We start from the raw sequence: 22522 nt of genomic DNA, 5'->3' as shown, positions 1-22522 counted from the left end.
ACTGCTATGGACGCTAAGTATACAGCGGAATCGCGCATGGGCACGATGTATATGTATACAGAGTGAGTAGCTAGTGCATTGCTAGAGCGTGCCGTGCTGCAACTTTGCCAAAGCATCTCAACTAATGATGTAATCGTACAACCTCTATAAAAGAAGATCTAAATAGGATACACTCAGGAAAAGCCGCAGTGTAACTACATGTACCGAAAAGTAACAATAGCGACGTTTTGCTCTACGTTACGGAAACACGATGCGAAGAATCCCGGGAACACTCTTCGCGTTCCTGTAATATAAAGGAAATCTGTTCTGCTCTACGTTCACGTAGAGAAATCACATGGAAAGTGTACTGGGAATTTCCCCTTCCAAATTTGGCAGTTTTCTGCCTGCATTTGAATGATACCCAGCAGATCCGTAAGCATTTTCTTTGCGTGTGCCACAACGTAGAGAACCTCATCTACGCATGGAAATCTGGACTCCAAACACGCAAAGTCATAGACTCTAACCCTATCATTGTTGACAACAGTCAAGAGGAATCTAGCTGAAACTCACCTTGAATGGTTTTCCAATTCGGAACGGCCCATCCAAAACTCCGACAGAAAACTTCACAGCCTTTCCCTCTGTGAGCGGACGAAAAACAAATGCCAATCACAAAGGCACCAAGGAAAACAATCATTCATTATTATTATTAGTAAAACAAATAAAGGGGTTTGCTCCCCACACCGGAGCTCGCGCTATTCCGCCGACTTTACTTGACACTTGACTGACTCACGACTGCCATCCAGAGCACACGAGAAGTCCATCGAACCTTCGACTCGGCAAACCTGCAAGAAAGCACCACTCCCTGCTCAATACACGTGTGTTGTATTGAGCAGGGAGTGGTGCTTTCTTGCAGGTTTGCCGAGTCGAAGGTTCGATGGACTTCTCGTGTGCTCTGGATGGCAGTCGTGAGTCAGTCAAGTGTCAAGTAAAGTCGGCGGAATAGCGCGAGCTCCGGTGTGGGGAGCAAACCCTTTCTTACAAATTATCGCCGAAGTCGCAACCACTACTTTAAAACAAATAAAATAATAATAATAATAATAATAATTCGGCAAGATGTCGTGACCTGGTGGGTGGTGCATTCAAAATAAATTCTTTTGGTTGAGGCGGTTTCACTCCTGCTAACAAACATTGCAGTTACTGCTTCTATGGCGGTTAGGTTCTCATGATCCAAGTTGTTGTTGTTGTTGTGGTTGTTGTTGCTGCTGCTGCTGCTGCTGTTCTCAATGTTGTTGTTGTTGTCTTTGCAGTTGATGGCCGAGTAGCCACCATGTGCAAGCGCATGCACTCTACGGTACTTACCAGTCACAGTAAACTTGATCTGAACAGATGGCAAGGATGATGTGGACGAAGAAGTTTGGTCATTGCCAACAATAGCCTGAAGCGATAACGTGTAAGTACCAGTGCTTCGGAACTCTGTGTTGGAGAAGAGGAGGACAGCATGTGAACACGCACACCAGACGCACCCACACACCGGAACGCACAACACAACATAGTCACTGTAAAATACGTGCTGGTAGTGTAATGCCGGCAACTCTCGTGAACGATCCAATTTCATCCAATTTCGTTAGTTTCCTGACCAACATACAGTCATATGAAAACCAAATCACCGTGAAGTGCTCTGAATGGTCCTGTGGACATTCCATCTACCGTCTTCTCTTAGCTCTATTCTACCAAGTACTGTAAGAGTTGAAAGTCTAATGAGCCTAAAGTTTAACGATTCCCCTCAACTAGTGAAGATTTACGAATAGTTTAACGAACCCTGCGATCAGACACCTGTCCTTTATTGTTCTAGTACAGGCGAGAGGAGTAGTTCTAGGTAACATCCCTTAGCTTAGCGATGGATTATCCCGTTAAATTGTTTAACTTTGCGCCACATTAGAGATTCAACTCCTACAGTAGCCAAAAGCGAATGCAGCCTAGCTGTGAAAGCATGCACATTATGCACATTTACGGCGCACATGGCCGGTGCACATAGCCTGGTAAGAAGAAAGAGAGAGATAGAGAGATAGATAGACAGACAGACAGACAGGGAGAGAGAGAGACAGAGTGAGAGACAGAGTGAGAGACAGAGTGAGAGAGAGAGAGAGAGAGAGAGAGAGAGAGAGAGAGAGAGAGAGAGAGAGAGAGAGAGAGAGAGAGAGAGAGAGAGAGAGAGAGACAGAAAGAGAGAGAGAGAGAGAGAGAGAGAGAGAGAGAGAGAGAGAGAGAGAGAGAGAGAGAGAGAGAGAGAGAGAGAGAGAGTAGCCAGTGCAGGCTAAATTTTATTTTTCAAGGAAACCCTTCGAAAATGGTACCAATCGATTCAGCATGGCATTTTCATTCCTCCTGCAAAGTTTCAGCTGATTTGGAGTCATGACAAGGACGCTATGGCGATTTGAAGGTCGAAAAACTTCAGTTTTGTTTGTCAAGAAGAAAGGCCATGATCGCACACAAATCATACAACCCGTGTGGCACAATGATTTTTGAACGAAGTATGATCCGCGGACCCCGTGCTTCGCGCATGCATGCATGCATACTGCACAGTACAGAGGCTTTTTTTGAACGCAGATATGCAGTTCTTCGTCTTCTTCGAAATGTCTTCCAAAATGCGTGGTGCTGGTGTTGTTCTCTTCGTCAAGGCAGAATGCAGCTGCATGTGATGCTCCTGTGTGTTCATGCATGTTCTCTTTTCGCGTCTCGACATTGTAGCGTCCAGACTCAGCTCGATTGGAGAAGATTGAGGAGACTATGCTTTGATCCACATGGAAAATCGATGAAATTTGGTAATTATCGTCGGGCGCTAAAAAGCGCTGGGGAGCATGAGGCTGAAACTTCGTAGCAGTCATCCCTACCATGACAGGCATCGACTGGTATATGTTCCATTCTGTTCCCGACCACTACGGGTCGTCTGCGAAGCTTTCTTCTTCGCCGATTCTCGGACAGATCGTACGTCTTCGCACTGTATCTCTCGTCTCCCTCAACGGATCAAAACACGGTTTTCGCCAGGACGAACACAAACCCCCAGATTTCGCGGAGGCAACATCTTCGAGTAGGGAAAAGCTAGCAGCTAACCAGGAATCCCCAAAAAACACGTGTAATACTCAGTGTGATTTGCGACAGCTGTCATTGTGCCGTCGCACCATGCATGTACCATGCACGGGAATGGAACACGGATGAGTCGTTTTATTACGACAGCCTGCACTGGCTAGAGAGAGAGAGAGAGAGAGAGAGAGAGAGAGAGAGAGAGAGAGAGAGAGAGAGAGAGAGAGAGAGAGAGAGAGAGAGAGAGAGAGAGAGAGAGAGAGAGAGAGAGAGAGAGAGAGAGAGAGAGAGAGAGAGAGAGAGAGAGAGAGAGAGAGAGAGAGAGAGAGAGAGAGAGAGAGAGAGAGAGAGAGAGAGAGAGAGAGAGAGAGAGAGAGAGAGAGAGAGAGAAGAGAGAGAGGGAGAGAGAGAGAGGGAGAGGGAGAGAGAGAGAGAGAGAGAGAGAGAGAGAGGGGGGGGAGAGAGAGAGAGAGAGAGAGAGAGAGAGAGAGAGAGAGAGAGAGAGAGAGAGAGAGAGAGAGAGAGAGAGAGAGAGACACACACACACACACAGACACACACACACACACACACACACACACCTACATATACACAGAAGGATGGACAGAGAGGTATAACGAGAGACAGATGGACAGGCAGGCAGACACAATAGAGAGGTTCTGCAAAACGAAAATGTGTACGAACTTTCGCTCTACGTCACGAAGTGAGAAACTTCGCACGAACTTTCGCAACTTTGGACGCGAAACTTGCAGGGAACGCGAAATGAACTTTCGTAGGAAGTTTCGTGAGATTGGGCCATGTCGTACGTGCACTTGGCGCGTGCAAACTACGAAAATGTGCAGAACACAAAGTTCGTGCGAAAATTCGTACACATTTTCGCAAGGCCTGTCGCGAAACTTCGTTCGAATTTTCGTTGTGCAGAACCTCTCTAATGATGTATTCTTGGTATCTTACCTACAGCACCAAACCAGTAAGCCCACTTCTTGCCACCATGACGACTGCACAGCTTAACAATGTCCTTGTCACCACTGGGAGCTAAACAGTGGAGGGGAAATATGGCAAAAGCCAACACGCATTCACAGTACACAACACATTGCGAAAATTAGCATGCAGTCAATCAGGCATGCGGGACAGGTGCACGTAATGGAATACACCCTACTGAAACAGATGTATGAGACACTGGTACTGGTACTGGTGCTGGCACACCAATCAGACAGATACTCATTCAATGCAGCGATTGATGGGCTCTCCAAGAATCCCCCCATTGAACTTTCAACTTTCTGCCGCAACTTCAGCCAATTCCCCAAGGTTTCATACCCAGTGGTACAGTACTGAGCAACTCTCGAGCAAACACATAACTACACAATAGCATAGTAGCATTGCTTGCTAATATTATTTCAACATCTTACTATGGTGAACAATGCGCTGCTCCACCATTAGCTGCTTCTGCCGTTCACCGACAAGTTTTGACATTGGATCACCATGACCGTTGAGGATTTCCACGCCAATAGCACCTGCATGGTAGATACCAGGTACAGCACGCAAAAGAAACAACACATATCACTCAGTTTTCAGTGAATGTTTCATGCATGCACACCGAGTACTGAACTTTTGCATTCACACCGCGATCATTGGACAATAGCATAGTATCAGCCATTGGTAGAATACTAGATACACAATGGAGAATGTGGGAACAGCTGGTGTTCAAATGTAAGTGAAAATAAGAGTGAGGATTTTGAGATCACATTCTTGCAGGAAGTGACTAATCTTCGCAATCTATGTGCCTCCTACGACTGCATAGTGCTAGGTGTGTACTATCAACTGTGTGATAAGACTTAGCACCTGACGCAGTAACAAAGCAGTATCAGTATTACCAAGAATAGAGTCACAGGGTAGCTTGGCATTGTTCTCAATAGCATTGCCATCAGGAAAGGTTACATCCAACTGGCTTGGTAGCCTACAACACATAGAAAGGGGAAAAAGACACGGAAAGGGGCCACTCACACTAGGTGCACATCAGCCTACTGCAAGGCTACTGCAAGGTATGTTACATTTACATATTAGTTCCCAAGACAACTACAAGAATGGGGCAGGAAGCCTGAAGAGTTGTCCAGTCCGTTCAGGCTGACCCTTGCACAAGGCAACTTTCCTGTATTTCCCGTACATTCGCCACGCAGTCGTACAAACTTTATACGGCTCCCAACTTGTGCACATTCACGTAAGGACAAAGGTTGCCTGTCTGCAGCATGTAAATTGTAGTCTGCCTGCAGGCTTTGGAAAAAGTTGCCTTCTAGTGTATGTACTGGATGCTCTCTTTATTTCGATTTCGACAGCATCATATATATACCATGCTCTCTGTATGTAGTCTCAAGGGCACCTTAGCCCAGGCAAACAGCAAAGAGCTTTTACGGTATCAACAAACAGCACAAAAGTATACGTCAAGAGAAATACTCAATCAAATAAATACAGCAAGATGTGCAGCACGTTGCAAGAATGTCCAAGAAACATATAAACATCAAGAGCTGGGCAAACATTCAACGTACTTGCGCTCCTCCTCAACAATGAGCGCCTGAACCATGTCTTTAGTACAGGCTCTGTCAAGCTTTGACAATGGGTAGACTTTGGTCTCAGTGAACAATGACACAGGTTCCTTGAAGCAAAAATGAGAAACACAAAATGAGCAGAATAGGATCATATTAGTTCATCTGGCAGACTCTTGGGCAATATAAAATGAATAACAAAAGCCTCTGGTATTATCTGTGTTCCATAACAAGAGCACAGGGCATCGTTTCCAACTTTCCTACCCAACTAAGAACATGCAAAGAATACAAATACACTCGTACAGCGGTATTACACTAGTAATGCATAGATGACATACCTGAGCAATTTCAATTTCACCACCAGTAGCATAGAGGTCACCTCCCTCGTGTTCACCGAACAGCAGAAAGCGCTTAACACGCCCAAGGACGACGGGCAGAACACGGTGTATTCTCACCTAAAGGGAGACCGACAGACCGAGGGAAGAAGAGAGAGAGAGAGAGAGAGAGAGAGAGAGAGAGAGAGAGAGAGAGAGAGAGAGAGAGAGAGAGAGAGAGAGAGAGAGAGAGAGAGAGAGAGAGAGAGAGAGAGAGAGAGAGAGAGAGAGAGAGAGAGAGAGGGACAGAGATAGACAGAGAGCGAGAGGAAGAAGGAGGAGGAGGAGAGGGGTTACACAGCATGTAGAGCAGTCATTCCATGGAAGTCAAAATGAAAATACAATGCCAAATTCGCCTGTAGCCAGTACATCAATAAGTACAAGAAGCATGAAGAGGCGTAAACAGGCATAAACAGAGATGCCATAAATAAACCATAGTAGTAGTAGGATGGATGGATGAAGATGGCATCATCGAATTGAAGAAATCATACCAGAGGCACAGAAGTAATATTGAAGGAGACTAACTTACAAAAGAAAAATAAAGGTACATGTACAGAGAGAGAACAGAAGAATAACAAGTAGGGCTGAAACGAACACAATTTGTCAGTAACCGAACATTCTTGACGCTAACGAACGAACGAACGAATATTCTTTATTGATAACTCGAGAAAATTGTCAGAGTTCCGACATGGGCATGATACTACCAAAAAGTCTACTTCGGGGAGGAAACGAATGCCATTGCCATCACACACTTCAGTGGCCGTGACCCGCTCGCCATTAGGAGCAACATCGTCTCAGAAGCGTTGTCGGATGGCTCCGTAAGGTTGCGCGCACGCCACGTTGTGGTGCCGTCACGCAGATGCGTAGAAAGTCAATGGGAGACTATCGGCACGGGGATCGCTCTCCACATCTTCCCCTCTATAAGCACTACGCATGGCCAACGAACTGCGCTCATACTCACACAGACTCCGTGTACCAAAAGTACAGTGCGTATCGGTTATAGCGTGGTCGTGTAAAAGAATATACTGTATAGCAGGAAATTTTCGGACGGAAATATTTTCGGACAAAGCCGAATTTCGACCTTTCGTACGGATTTTATTTTCGTACAGTGCTGCATGCTAAATGCACGTGTTCGCAAGCAGTACCCATGAACAGTGCACATAAAGTCACATGAACAAATTTTAGTACGGAATTAATTTTAGTACAAAAAGGCCGTGTACGAAATCGTACGAAAATATATTCCGTCTGAAAATTTCCTGCTATACAGTACTGCCTACAAGAATGAACTTTCATGTTTTCATAATCATAACATGGATTTCAAGTGGACATTTATTCTTACAAGCAATTTTATCGTACAATAAAATGTATTGGTCCTAAGAATGGACTTTGTGTAGCAAAACATACCAGATTAGTACAAAGTATATCGCCTATAGTAATAATATCCGTCCAATCTGCTGTTCCGATCTGACTCGCGTTGGGTCGTATTGCTGTAGGTCCAACTGTTGTGGTCATGTAACTCATGTTGCATAGCCACATGGTAAGCCTATGTGACTATGACCAGCCGCATGTACCGTAACACTATAAGTGCAAGTACGATGATCTTCCTGCCTCTGCGCACATGCACATGATACGTCACACTTGATTTATCGTGTGTAAGAAATATCGGAAATAAGAATAGAAAGTCGTTTTTCAAACACCCACGCTATAATCGATACCTACTGTAGTAGCATATCAGGAAAAAGAAAAAGATCAGTTCGAATATTCGTCACCTCACAGATGTTCGTTCTGCGAAGGTAAATGAACGAATGTTCGAATATTCGGGATATTCGTTTCAGCCCTAATATAAAGCAAATTACACTCAGTGCTCTTATTGCCACATACCAGTTGTCCCTTGCGGAATGTTTTGCCATCCCACTCAATGGAATCAAAGACAGACCACGGCGATTGCATTCGCTTCTGTGCTACATCCTTGCGGCGGATCTGATCCTTGAACCCCATGAACTTGACCTAACAACACAGCAAACATGGGGAATCCACTCAGTGACTAGACACTGCAAGTGCAAGACTCTAACACACTTCGTCTAGTTCTTGAGAGAAAGCAAAGCCCACAAAACAGCTATAACTACCAGTCTTAGTAAGCTTAGGCCAAGAAGTAAGAAGTGAAATTCAGCTTCACACAACCCTAACACAACTTCAATATTAAGGTCCCATAACACACAAACGAAGTTGGCCTACCTGTTTGTCATATAGTTCATGGCTTTCCTTCAGCCAGTCGAGGAAGGCACGTTGCATGTGGGGACAGCGTTGTTCCTGAACAAATCAACAACCAAAAGCAATACAGGAAGACGACACATGCATGGAATGAGTGGCAACCTTTCAGTTGATACAGCACATGCATATGAATTGGGCGTGGCGGCAGTCCTATGCTGCAGTGAGCAGTGAGTTATGGGAAACTGTGCATAGCAATGGAAAACCAAATATTATACACAAGAACTCACCACACCTCGCACTACACGCGAGTACCACGTTGACTTCTCTTGAAGGCGAGATGGGAGATCAATGAATGTCAGCTTGTTTGTACTGACTTGGAAATGACTGTCCGACCACAGCACACCAGATACTCTACAATGTACACAAAGTCACAAAACAGGGGGTGAGAGTGTGCTGCATAAGAGGAAAGAACATCTCCACATCGTATTTAGTGCAGTCAAGAGTGTCATAAGCAACCAGGCCAAGGCTGGCACTGGCACTGACGCATGCTCGTGTTCTTCTCAGCCTTTGCCTTGCGGACTCTTGTCTAATCTCAACACGTTACCGACTGAGTGTAGCCGTCACCTCAGCTACTTCTTTTCTCACGGTTCTGTACTGCTTCGCTTTTCTTCTTTCTTGTAGTCACTATAGATTTGTCTCAACGCAAGACACGTTTTGTTTTGATGCAAGGCACATGGCGGCATCCTGCCTGTGTCCCAAAGTCAAAATATAAGACTAGCGCATGCGGAAATATTGGGCACACTTTTGGATTGGCAGCATAGAAATTGTGAGCCCTGAACTTATGGTGGTTATACACCTCACTGCACCTTGGCTGTGGTCTCTTGCAACAGGTTGACAAACAGCCTCAGACTGTGCATAAAGTCATGGAAGCGCATGGCAGGTGGTCTCACTGGACAGATCAGCTTGAATGCGAAACCACCACCCAAACAAGGAAAGAGGTCATTGACAGTAGATGGTCGCCTACCACAGATTTGCCTGTACAATCAACCAAATACTGATACCTGCATCTAGAGTCGGAAAATGGACAATTTGATACGAGATAGGAGTAATTGCCCACCATTGTAACTAGGTGATATGCAGTCAGCAGAAAGCGTGACAACTAGGTACAACGCTGACAAGATTTCAAGAAGCACCCACTCGATGGACAGTGCATACCTGTGAAAACATTCCTCGGGAACATTGCCAGTGCGCTTGACTTGACTCCACTCCAGGCTGTACAAAGGACAACACCCACACCCACACACGTACGCACACAAAGTGGAGAGGGGTTATCGTAGAAAGGTGCTCGTCGCACTACGGTGTGAGATACCCTTTCAAGGTTATCACGTACCTCACCAGTGACAGCGCATGGGGTCCGTGCATATAGGCCTGTATGTCTTGCACAGGGGTGGTGGCCATCTATAGCGGACTTTACCGTATACTCTTCGGGGGCCATCCATAAATGCCAATGTTTTTTTTCAAGACAATATTTTCTAGTTCTCCCCGGCATGCACGCAGTGACCTTGCACCCATGGCTGGTTATAATCGCCCGCATCACATGTTTATTGGCTCTGCATTATGTCATTGTGATTGTGGAATAATAATTCACATTTTAATATCCGCCAATACGGAAGACACGTATACGCTCGTATGTCCAGGGTGAAAACAGTATAACATGAAACAGTGATAGCAGATACATGAAGCTCTTGCCCAGCACAACCCAAGTTAGAACTAGTATACATGTACAACAGTCATGCACAATGAAATCCGTGCTCGTGAATAGTGCCCTGCACAAGTGAACAGACCAGTATTTGCAGGTCTGGGGTTGGACTCGCGAAACGTACATCTCATCGACCAGCACTGCAGTCATCTGCTACAAACACTACAGTAAGATCGGGCGCCGAAGAACGCAGGGGCTCGAGCGCAGCCTAGGAAAGTTCTTAAATTTTTGATTCTAGCCTGACCGTTCTTATTCACACGCGCGCGGCGAGTCGAGTGACGTCATGACGTTTGTCATGTACATGTACATGTACATGTAGTGCAATGTAATACTTCTAAACTAGTGGGTGTCGTAAATGGGAATGACTGTACATGTATATGTAGCAGTTACTGTTTACACGTGTACATGACATGTACTCACCTCCCATGCATGTACAATGTAGATCTACGTACAATGTAGATCTAGTGTTCTTAAATCTGATAATTCTAGCCTGGACTGTTCTTAAATTTTGCCGGTTTTCCAGCCTGGGTGTTCTTCGGCGAGGTGTTCTTCGGCGCCCGATCTTACTGTACATACACCTCATATTTACACACCTCTGGATGTTGGTGTAAGGGATAAGCCGACCATTCCAGTAGCACTCAAACAAAGCACGGTTCTTCTCCACCTCCTTCTCCTCGCCATCCACGTTATCTGAACAGCGATAACATGCAAGTACATGCACAAATAGAAATTAATATGCACGGGGAGTGGGACATAGTACGCAAATTGTCAAAACAGTCACACGCTCAAATCCCTAAAGTCACAGTCATGGACACTCCTAAGGCATGCACATGAATGAATGGATGGGCAATTGGTATAAACCCTTGACTTGGCATGAAGATCAAGTTATCAACTTGTTCCTAGGGAAATCAACCGTCTACTCTAAACCAAAGCACACTCCATCCATGTTATTGGTCGGTGAAACCGGGCCTAAAGAACGTTAAGTCCACTTCAGTGTGCAGCCACCAGAGCAGATTACTATTCTGAAGTGCATGTACACATGCATTCAAGAAGTTGCATTTTCCAGAGTAAACCTTTGAAGGTAAAACAGCCATACTCACTAGGGTCTTCCAGTTGTGGGATAGTTTCATGGTCAAAGTGAAAGGGATGGTAGCGTAGCACACCTTCGACCTGCCAGACACACAGCACAAAGGAAAGCAGTTCATCAGTCTACCAGTACCAGCAATGACACGTAAGCACTTGCTTGCTTGCACACACATGTACACACATGCACCGCACACACACACATACACATACACACACACGCACACACACACACAAACACACACACGAACACACACACGAACACACACACACACACACACACACACACACACACACACACACACTAACTCATAAACATACAGATTGTGCACAGGACACACGGTATATGACTGGTTAAACTGAAAAAAGCATAGATTTACGTCCCAACATGTGGGATAGGCCGACTGGTTCACTGTATGCCCCGGAAACTGGTTACATGTATCCCTCAAATTCATAACCAAAACAATAATACCGTCAGCCGATATCAGGCAAGCAGAGCCTACATAAACAGGAACTGATTCCACGCCACTAATTCCAAGGCATCCTGGGTTACACCCCTGACATACAACACAACAGCTGCACAACCAGGTTAGCTCCTACACCCGGAAAGAATCACAACTGTAGCAATGTGCAGGCTATACCCTAAATATTCCAACAGCAATGAAGAAACAGCAAGTCTCAGTCGGGATGAGTCAAGAGACAAACCACATACAGATCCAATGCCGTCCACTTCAGCACAGAATTCAAATGAAGATGCTGAAGAGCGAATGTACTGCGTTTGAAGATCATCGTTGATTTCACTGAGTTGTACGATGACCGGCGGCTTGCCCTGTACCAGGAATAATAGCACAATATTCACACAACCACACACACACATACACACAATCACACATCTATCCTTGTCTTTTAACACAAAGTTGCAATGATGATCTGGTACTGAATAGATTGTATAGAAAAGACCATTTAGGTAACAAGACACTGCATTTTGAATACTCTGAACATGAATTATATGTTCCAAAATATCGTATTCCAAATCACCTTCTCAAAAAGTGACACTTTGATATCAATCTTCTCAAACGGTGCTCCAGATACGGAGCTCTTAGAGGAAGTAGACTTCTTCGAAGTACCATTCTCTGTAACAAATCATAGTATAAAGCATCAAGCAAAAAGCAGAAACCAGAACGACGGAATGTAACCATGACTCAGAAGTTGAGACTGTTGCAACACGCAAGATTCCATGCATGGTCTTGGTGCAGAGGCTCATACCACAAAGAAGAGTGTAGGCAAGGCAAGGCTGCAGCGGAGGTTAAGACTCATACACCTAAACTCAAGGTGTCCATAATTCCAAGTGTGGTGGCAGTGTACTACAGCAAAAATGTACATAAATAGGCAATTGCTACGTAAGCCATACACAGGAAACAGAATCACTGGTGCACACACCGAATCCATGGTAACGAGGCATAACAATTGCAATATTCTCACCAGCACCATTGGCAGCCTTCGAGTTTCCTTCAGAGACATTACCCTGCGGACCATGTAGATAGTAGTGATAAATGTGCGCAAGCTGACGACACCAGTGCTTGAAATGATAGCGCAAGTATTGCACATGACCGGGAGATACACCTAAGACACGTGCATGAACGCCACCCACAGAACAATACAGCTATACCATATGCAAACGTGAACACAGTGAATATCATCCCAAACATAGGCATTCCATCCATACACACATTTGAACACACCATGTGCTGTATAAGCCCGTCAAAAGAGAATTACACAAATCTGCAATTGCACAAGTTGTATACTCTAATTTCAGAAATTTTAGGTGCTCAGTATTCTCGGTATGAGGGCAAAAGGCCAGGTTAGTGTCTGTTTGGTTTATTGAAATTTTAGGTATGAAACAGATACACCGAAAGTACTGAAAATAAAAGTGCACCGAAAATTTGTGAAATTACAGTATTCACTGACTTCCCCTTAGGGGTCGTCGAAAAAGTTTTTTTGTTGTCCCTGAAACGAACATCATTCGTTCGGGCGGGGGGGGGGGGGGGGGGGGGAGGGATGCGAGCCAAAATCGCAAGTCGACCGACACTGTACATATACCATGTACACGCATGCAACTTTCGTCGTCCAGCATAGCAAGCTGCGTTTGTTTGAGAGGGAGGGGAGGGGCCCGTGCACGAAAAGAACGATGTTCGTTTCAGGGACAAAAAAAAACTTTTGCGACGACCCATATAGCAATGAAGTCGCCTAAAAAAAAGCGAAATTTACCACCGTCATCCGCAACCTCAAAATTAGAAAGTACATGTAAAGCAAAAATCGGCAACAGTTCTCCTACCGTTTTTTCCCCACATACTCAAACTATAATACATAAAGCCATGGCGTTATAGGTGAGAAATCGTTGTTTTCGACCTAAATCTTTGAGAAAATGGTCCCTGTTTTAATGCCATTGCACTAAAAGTGAGACGCCTATGCAAAATGTACCAGCAGAACATGAACCACTGGTGCGGAACCGATCACATTGTGCATGCACTTTCACTTTTCTTGTGGTCATTTTATTCACTAATAACGCCATGGCCTTATATGCGCGGAAGTACGGGATAACTGCTGCACTGGAAAAGATAACATACCCGTAATAACGACCGCAGTGAAATTGTCACGTGCTGGCTCGGACTCAATGAATTCCGTCAAGTGATCAGCTGGAGCAGAGGCCGTCACGTGATGATGGTCTCCTGGTGGACGATTCAGGATCTCTCCCGTGTAAACAGGCTGGCGTTCCCTTGCTTTCTGGTCAAAGCCATCCTTGGACAAGAAGAGCTCATGCACATCATCACTCCCAATCTCCCTGGTTATCATCTGCATAAACAAAGTAAATGACAATGGAAACACACCACGTACAACATGCTTAACAATGACACCTGCTTCTGTAACTAGCCGTCAATTACCATAGACATAGTTGACAAGGACGTGTACAGTGGTATCAAGAGTGGTATCAAGAGTAGATAAGCTCCCAACAACAGGCAGCTCTGCGTATTACGGGGTCTCCGACTGCAAAAACTCACAACTCGTGGCCAAGTACGTTTCGTACTACCTACAAAGTAGGTCAGGGTGCGCACATACCAAATATCAGCCATGGTCTTGCTGATGACTCGCACCACCTGAGTGGGTTTCTGACAGAGAGTGCAATTGTTACTTCTCCGATGCTTGCAAAAAAAACAAGTTGTGACCGTACAATGTGTACACTACACAGTGTGATGTGAGCTTTCGCCATCAGCGGATCCCATAGAAAGCCCATACAGAGTTGCACAGTCTTCGGCTTTTTTCTTGGGGTATCTCACATGGACCAAAACAAGTCTTACTAGTGTCCACAATTAGATGCAGCACGACCAACGTGGAGAGAGAGAGAGAGAGAGAGAGAGAGAGAGAGAGAGAGAGAGAGAGAGAGAGAGAGAGAGAGAGAAAGAGAGAGAGAGAGAGAGAGAAAGAGAGAGAGAGAGAGAGAGAGAGAGAGAGAGAGAGAGAGAGCTCACAGACCAGACAGGTAGTCTTTCTCACCCGCACAGCACTGCCAATGAAGAAGATTGCCTGTTTTCCTCCAACGCCAAAATAGGAGATATCACTGTTCAAAAAACGGGAAACTCGCTCGGTATCAACAGTGAATGACCTGCAGAAGACAACAGCCAACACCGTTATAAAAATTATTGCCACTGGGACTTGCAGAGCAGGCTTCAATTCACAGGCCGGATGCTCATACAAGGAGACAAGGGAATGACAGCTGAGGCCCAAAGACAGCATGAACAGCCACGTAAGACTTTCTTAAATGCTGAAACTTAGCTATGTCACATAGCACATGTCAAAGGGAGTTTCATAGGCCCTGATGAGTTGTTCAACTTAGCAGAGTGCTGGCCACTAGGGATCGTCTTTTCCGACAGTTCATGTTTGCACAGAAAAAGTTCATCTTATCCAAGGGGCATGTCTCATCTCGGGTTTGTCTTATCCCAGCTTTATTGCAATTAAATTCAACAGATGATCAGTGGTCTATACAGCACACCTGCACAAAGATGAGATGGTTACATGTATTGTGCAAAGATCATACAATGCAAAAAGTAACAAAAGTGGAATCAGTGCAAGAGCAGGAGGTCTGGGATGATCCACAGAACTCAAAATAAGTGCTACTAACTTTCCACTGCTGCTTTGAACACGAAATGCACATGAATTGAAGCAATAGCCAAATTCAGACAGGCAGTCCCTAGCAAGGTAGAATAATGTACACCACAGTAACAGACGCCAGTAACTTACACATCTGAGTGGTGACGGCTTTGCTTGGATAGTCGGTAGATAGCCCAGTCATTCAACTTACGTGTAGACATACCCGTGCCATTATCAATGACATACACAGAATGGCCCGAATTGTCATCAAAGACCAACTGCACTTCAATCGATCTTTTCTCCACTACACGTGTCGCAGACAAGGAGTTGTCGATCAACTCAGCAAAGGCATAGGCTGTAACAAGACCAGTCCAGAATATGGTTACACACATGCACACACACACACACACACACAAGTTAGACAATTGTGTATATTGAACTGCAGGGGTTAAAGTATACGAAACGTAACATTCATTCCTTCATTTTTTCATTCCTTGCCAGTTTTCACGAGTACTAGCAGTCTTGGAGCAATTGATGCAATTTCAACTGCTGAGTACTGAGAATTCAGTGAGCAAGCAGTTCGGATATCATATATTCTAAAATGGTGGAGTTGTAGGATGTTCAGTTCGGATATCATATATTCTAAAATGGTGGAGTTGTAGGATGTTCAGTGACTTTTAATACATAGGCACTGCGAACAACACTGTGTGACTTTTAATACATAGGCACTGCGAATAACACTGTGTGTTAGGCTGCTAAGTGAAGATAGAAATGCTCGCTCATGTAATGTGGGAAAATGTGTGAGTGTGAGTCGAGGTAGGAAGGTAGCATAGTCCTTATGCACATTGTACAGATGTACGAAGTTCTGTACTAGGGCCGTAGGTGTGTACATACCCGGTTGGGTGTTCATTGTGTGCTATACATGCGTGTTTGACCCATTTAGCCTCATAATTCGCGGCGAACAATCACTTTTCCAGCTTCTTCACTTTGGGATTGAACTAACGACTCGCTAGATCACTGTCGAAAAAGTGTTCGTATGAAATGCCTTCAGGGCCCATTTCGCTGTGGAAATAGCAATAAACACAATAGGGTCCTGCACATTCAACACCCAACCGGGTCTACGGGATTCTACGGGATTGCGTGCATCTGTACAACGTGCATAAGGCCTATTGGTGGTGCTGCTACATGACTTACTCCTGGACAAGGTGGAAACTGCCATTTCTAGTTGCACTCACTGAAATCCGACCCTAAGTGCAAAGCTGGCGTCCTGGATTAGTTCCGATTACTTCATTGTGTCAGTAAATGTGTACGCCAGGCCGCATTCATGCCACTTCCAGGGAGCCAAGGGTCCTTCGTACCAGTTAAGGGTGCTAAATATGCACATCTGGTCAGATTTCACCGAGCACAGCTGTAGTTACGGATTCTTGTGATGTTTGAGAGTGCGAGTGAATTAATGCAGGTGGCAATGCTGCTACATGTCGTACCAAGAGTTCATAACCCCCAAGAGTGTGCAACTCCTGATCAGTCCCCGTATGGAAGCCCGCTCGGCGGAATTCCTTCATTGCGTCATTTTTGGTGCAGTGCGATGAGTCACGCCGATGAATTCTTCTAAAATTTACAGTCAAACCAGGATGCTTCCCCAGGGTAAACTGCCTAAACTGCGATTCTAGTCTGAGTCTTGTTCATCATTGTGTACGATGAAATCACGAAAAACGATGAAATCACGAAAAAAAAATTCTAGTCTGAGCCTCAAGAAGCAAAAGTGAAACAAAGCACACGATCCTAAAGACAAAACTTTTTTTTTTTTCGATGCAATGGTGACTCTTCATCGCCTTCTTCTTTCACCAGTGCAGTCAGTCTCTTCAAGAACAATTTCTTCCCCCGGCCATCGGCATATTTCCGGTGCTTTCCTCGAAGATGATTTCAAATGGTTGAGGAACTTGAGAGAATACGTCGAAGGAGCATTTTTCGGCTTAGTTGCACAGCTATCAGAATGATTGTCCTCGACGGCAATGCAATATTTTTAACAGCGTCCTCACTTCTTCCTGTCGCGATGTCCATGGATTCTTGGAGAAAGAGTTTGCTTTTGAGAAAGTACGACTTGTACGTCCGAAATGTCTTCAAAAAAAGCTTCGAAAAGTCGAGGCTACAGCCTTGAGTTAGGAGCGGTTCAGGGTATAGTTTCCAGAAATCGCGAAGAACCCAAATTTACCTCGGATGACAAGCTGCGCATGACGTAATGTAGGAATTTCGCCGAGCGCTGGGTCTATGCCTGTTGCACACTCTTGGGGGTTATGAACTCTTGGTCGTACTGTTGGGCAAGGAGTATGCTTTCATTGCTAGTTACAGATCCTTGTGATAAAAGTGCGAGTGTGAATTCAGGGGGTAGTGGCAAAGCTACTACATTTCGTATTTTGGGACAAGGAGGAACCTGTCACTACTAGGTACAGATAGTAGGAGCACACACTTCAGGTCCTTCTGAAATTGGTCACAAGTATTTCACAAGTAAACTTCCGTGCCTTCTCTTCAGGTGATATACAGGCACACTTGCACCTTCTCCTCATTCTTTCTATGTGAATGGGTCACGCATTAATCATTATTCATTGTTGTTTTAGCTATTCTTCTTTGCGCTGTTTCATCACCTCTCTGCTGTACGTGATTGTTCTGGGTGCAGTTTGCTCTTGCCTGTATATCACCTGAAGAGAAGGCACGACAGTTTACTTGTAAAACACTTCAGAGTGCTGTTTAAGAACCTGAAGTGTGTACTCCTACTACTTGGTCCGGCTCATCGCAATTGTCGCTTATCTATCGCCACTTAGAACAGGAGTTTTTTTACCGCTCTGTGAAATTTCCAATAGGCATTGTGAGGAAGTATGATACATGAATACTCTCTGCCACAAGAAACAAATTTCAGCAATGGAATCAGGTGAAGCGAGTCGAAGAAAGGAAGCAAGGTAAGCAAAATGCACGAACAAAATCAGCGAAGGAGCGCATTTTTGCACTCACACTTACAGATCCAGAGTTCATTCAACTCTGCATCACTCGAGCTGCCGCGCTGGCGTTACATGAGCTGGCATTTGCTGGTGTCTAGCTGCTGACGTAGACTGGTAGAGTATCTCTTGCTTTCTCAGCCTGTCGTATGGCAGCAATGGGAAAGGAACAGTTGTGGCTGTCACTTCGAATGAGGCATACAGGCCTCTCCAGACAGCTGTAATACGCTCCGCTGGATACGCTGACCACGGCTCTTGTAATGCTGCTGCTAGGTCCACCAAGCGAAGGAAACACGTCGGCCGGGCGCATCGCAACAAAACACCTTTCTTCTTCAGCATGACGCTCACACTCCTCTGCCGTGCACGAGTACGTGCCTGTCAAGCTCTCCAGGATGTCAGTTGCCCCTGCTACAGTTCCGGTCTTCGGGTCGCTGCGCTTGACTTTTGGCAACACAGACAGTGAATGGCCAGATTCACACTTCCCAAAAAGTCGAACACATCGCGATTCAAAGCGCTAGTCGGGATCATTTTTCTTTGGTGCCTCCTTTGATCTTGCCATCACAACCTCCCAAGCAAAAGTAAGTTAGATATCGTGATTGGACTGGGTTTACCTGTCAAAAAGTGTGTGGGAGATAAGCGACAATTGCGATGAGCCGGACCAAGTAAGTGTTAGACAGTAGCTGTTTCGTCTCTGGGGAAACTTTTTATTAGTTACAGAGATCCTTGTGTGAGTGAATCAATGTAGGCGGCAGTGGCGATGCTACTACATTTTGCACTGTTGGACAAGGAGGAAACGGTCACTACTGGTCACAGATCCTTGCAATGTAAGTGCAAGTGTGAGTGAATTAATGTAGCTGTAGGAGGCAGTAGCATGGGGGCTGGAAAGATCAAACAGTGCACATTGACTTACAGAGTGGATTTTGCCCTTCACTGGCATAGTACTCGTACATGCCAGACTTGACAATGGTGTCATGATGCGGGACATACTCAACACGCTGTGCTGCCGGGGCACTCAGCTCTTGGTGTAGGTGTGTTAGAACATACAGCGTATCGTTGGCATTCACCAAGTTTTCTAAATACATATGTATGAAAATACACACACGCACGCACACACGGTTATCCAGTCCACACAAGGCATACAAAATCCACAATAGTGAAATAAGCAGCACTCAATGAGCAATGAGAGGTAGGTAGATCAGTAGATAGGTGAACACACAAATAGATACACACATAAACATAAGAGAGAAAGAGAGGGGAAGCGAGAGAGAGAGAGAGAGAGAGAGAGAGAGAGAGAGAGAGAGAGAGAGAGAGAGAGAGAGAGAGAGAGAGAGAGAGAGAGAGAGATAGAGAGAGAGAGAGAGAGAGAGAGAGAGAGAGATAGTAGTGATGTTCCGCTCTACATTACGGGACGCGACGCGAAGAATCCCGGGAACACTCTTCGCGTTCCCGTTAAGTAACAGAAATCTGCTCTGCTCTAGCCATAGACTTTAACCCAGACACCTGCCCTCTACGCGATTTCTCTGCGTATCAAAGGGAGCGGAACCTCACTAAAGAACGTTATGCCAAAAGAAAAAAAGCTTGGAATAATCGATAAAACTATCCAATATATGAGGCGTGACCATATTGGGTGATGAAGGTCAAATATTAGAGCGGGACCCCATTGTGTCATGAAAAAGAAAGACAAACCTTGACATCCTGTTGGGACAGCACTACTGCTTGCAGGAGTTGCACACTCCAGGGGTTGTGTACTTTTGGTTTTCATGCAAATCGCTATCTCTGGCTGCCTAAAGAGAACGCCATGGGTATAAAACTCGGAGAAGCAACCCTGTCCTACGTGGTTTGGTCTTCCACGTGTGTGAAGGATCTGTGCCCATTGAATTGAGCACTATTCCAGGTGATGTTGCTACCTTCTTAGATTATAGATAAACGGACGGGTGGGTATAACCGTATATAGACAGCCAGAGAGAAAAGTAATACAGAAGTAGCTAGATAGTACCGTGAAGTACTGCGAGAGCGCCCCACCATTTACTCCCTTCCGTGGTTGTGTTTTGACTTTCGAGGTAGTGACCTTGTACAGACATTGCATGCCGTGCAGTCAATCTGTGCTCAGTTTACCTTGGAGGCTGCTGCAAAGGTGTAAATACTTACCGTATGTATCATCGTCCTTGATCAAGTGGCGGCTTGTCGTGCAAATTATGAACTTCTCCCTTGCTGCAAGTTGTAGATTCTATAGGTCAACAAATGAGAACAAAGAAATCGGTTTCAAACATGCCTAGCCACAAAGCAATGATAATGCTAAAGATAAGCATACCATTACGCATACTTGCACATAATTATTACGTATGTGACATAATGAAAGTGTTGCTTGCATACTAAACTCTTTTAACGACACCTGTGCACTCTAATGTGATGATACTTATCCACATTGTGGAATAGGAACAGTGGCTTCTCGGATTGACACGTTGAGACTACTACTATCAAAGTACAGGTCAACTCTCAACATAGCGACTCTTGACCATGCGTAAACCTTGATACCATAGAAAAGTGAAATTCCCCGGACGACAGAGCATCTATACCATTGATTTTTTGTTCTAGATAACGTAATTCTCCCTAACGTAAACCTCTATTGTATATAGATGTAGATACTCTTCGTTCCCAGTGACCGGGTTTTCACCCCTAATCGAGGTTCGCACTGCCCCTGCTGGGAGGGGCGGATTTGATAGGGCAGCTACCACGACTGGCACTCTCGACGCCAGGCCTAGGGGCGTGAGGAAAGACAAGAAGACAGCAAAATTGGAAATGTTTTTCACTGGATAAATTTCTTCTTCAAAATAGCGAGAGCTTACTACGCAGTCGCCCTGTCGCAAATTTCCAAAGGGAGCTAAAGAGGTCAAGATAAAATCGTCCCTCTTTCGTTGAGTCAACCAAGACTGAAAAAGGCACGACTTTGAAGCCTCTTCGCATGCACTTCTATGTTGCATTAGTGGGCATGATCTCATGAAATTGTACTAGCTCAAATGCATTGTAAGTCACAGAGTTTTTCACACCCTAACTTGGCCTAAGTAGCCATGTTTAGGTCTCTTACGCATTCTTGGCCGCGTTTTCCCAAAGGGACAGATGCATGACCTCTCTATAATGTAATTCTACAATGTGGTTACCGTAATTTTTGTGTGGCCCCCAGATCGCGTTATGTACTCAATATGTAGAGAGTTGACATGTACATGCAGTTGACATGTACATGCAGTTGATGAGCATCTACTAGTGTGGACATTGGAACCCGTTGAGAAGTCAAGCGGACACCGAGTGCCGGCCTTGCAGCCGTAAGCCCTGCTGGTCCATTTTTGCAGGGTGTACGTGAGCTACGGTCAGGCGCGTATGCTCTAACTAAAAGCTCTAAGGCAGTAAGGGCGCTGTCCCCGGTCATTCTACCAGATGTCAATGTCCACAACAATAGAATCAGGTTCAATAACACAGCAGAGCAAGCCCTGAAGCATGCTTACAATGTTAGGCTGCACTGAGGCCAACTTCCCAACTCTCAGCGTGGACAAATACCCCCAAGACATCTATCGATATCAATATTCCCAGTATTTCTTATTTCATTCTTTTCTGTTTGTTGTGACGTTTCCAATACATGTACTGCCTATTGGTACATGGTAACATTCAAACAAACGTCATTAACTTTACCTCTTTCACTAAGGCTTGGAAGTTCGCGAACTTGAACACGCCACCAAGGCTAATCTTGCTAGGTGGGTCAGCACCTTTCCGTCGGTCATATACGTACACATACGTATCTTCATCCTCGTCCATGGCACACCAATTGCAAACACTGAGCTGAGCTCTCAAAACACTTCTCAGCAATTCATATGTCCCAGGAATTCAGAGCGGTGAATATCCCGAATTACAAATGACCGGTGTTCCGCTGAACGAGTTGAGTGAAATAAAAAGGCGCAACAAAACTGAAAAGACAACAACTTGAGCTTATTGACAAGCCAAGTTTGAAATAGCACTACAAATCTCAAAAGCTCTGTAGCTCGATCCCGTCACCTCAGTTTGTCATCGAGAAGTGACCTTTTTTTTGTTGCTGTGATTGTGAAACTGTGCATACATTTTCAGTATTTCTGGAAATGTATGCAAATCTTGTTTCAAGCTTCTTTCATAAAAGAACCGACGCAATCCTGCGAGCTAGCGCGCGCGATCTCTCGCGACTGACTCGAGCGACGAGCGAAGATATACTTCACGAGACCACGTAAACGCGCGCATGCATGTACGTATACCATGGTATACGGTAAGTGCATGCACGCGCGCTGCGCTGTGCACATCAGAATAAAGCTATGCGCTAGCTCCGTGAACGTTTCGCAG

General features: G+C 45.1%; 1 protein-coding gene across 1 annotated transcript in view; it reads right to left on the bottom strand.

Annotated features, from left to right (window-relative positions):
- LOC135822296 (structural maintenance of chromosomes flexible hinge domain-containing protein 1-like) overlaps positions 1 to 22242 on the bottom strand; it is a 52802-nt gene extending 30560 nt beyond the window's left edge. The window contains exons 1-22 of the mRNA XM_065335030.1: positions 21848 to 22242; positions 20312 to 20390; positions 19074 to 19235; positions 15324 to 15528; positions 14580 to 14688; positions 13655 to 13880; positions 12510 to 12650; positions 12066 to 12160; positions 11740 to 11856; positions 11045 to 11114; positions 10538 to 10634; positions 9401 to 9457; positions 8473 to 8596; positions 8210 to 8284; positions 7856 to 7981; positions 5939 to 6055; positions 5604 to 5710; positions 4935 to 5017; positions 4470 to 4574; positions 4015 to 4095; positions 1339 to 1452; positions 550 to 617 (exon numbers count right to left, since the gene is read on the bottom strand). Coding sequence (XP_065191102.1) covers positions 550 to 617; positions 1339 to 1452; positions 4015 to 4095; positions 4470 to 4574; positions 4935 to 5017; positions 5604 to 5710; positions 5939 to 6055; positions 7856 to 7981; positions 8210 to 8284; positions 8473 to 8596; positions 9401 to 9457; positions 10538 to 10634; positions 11045 to 11114; positions 11740 to 11856; positions 12066 to 12160; positions 12510 to 12650; positions 13655 to 13880; positions 14580 to 14688; positions 15324 to 15528; positions 19074 to 19235; positions 20312 to 20390; positions 21848 to 21970 — 2481 coding nt within the window. The 5' untranslated portion in view covers positions 21971 to 22242. The remainder of the gene's footprint in view (positions 1 to 549; positions 618 to 1338; positions 1453 to 4014; positions 4096 to 4469; positions 4575 to 4934; positions 5018 to 5603; positions 5711 to 5938; positions 6056 to 7855; positions 7982 to 8209; positions 8285 to 8472; positions 8597 to 9400; positions 9458 to 10537; positions 10635 to 11044; positions 11115 to 11739; positions 11857 to 12065; positions 12161 to 12509; positions 12651 to 13654; positions 13881 to 14579; positions 14689 to 15323; positions 15529 to 19073; positions 19236 to 20311; positions 20391 to 21847) is intronic.
- Between the last annotated feature and the right edge of the window lie 280 nt (positions 22243 to 22522).

Source organism: Sycon ciliatum, chromosome 8 (assembly GCF_964019385.1).
Source record: "Sycon ciliatum chromosome 8, ocSycCili1.1, whole genome shotgun sequence".
Classification (NCBI taxonomy): domain Eukaryota; kingdom Metazoa; phylum Porifera; class Calcarea; order Leucosolenida; family Sycettidae; genus Sycon; species Sycon ciliatum.
Note: the sequence above shows the minus strand (reverse complement) of the source record. Positions and strands in the feature narration are given on the sequence as shown.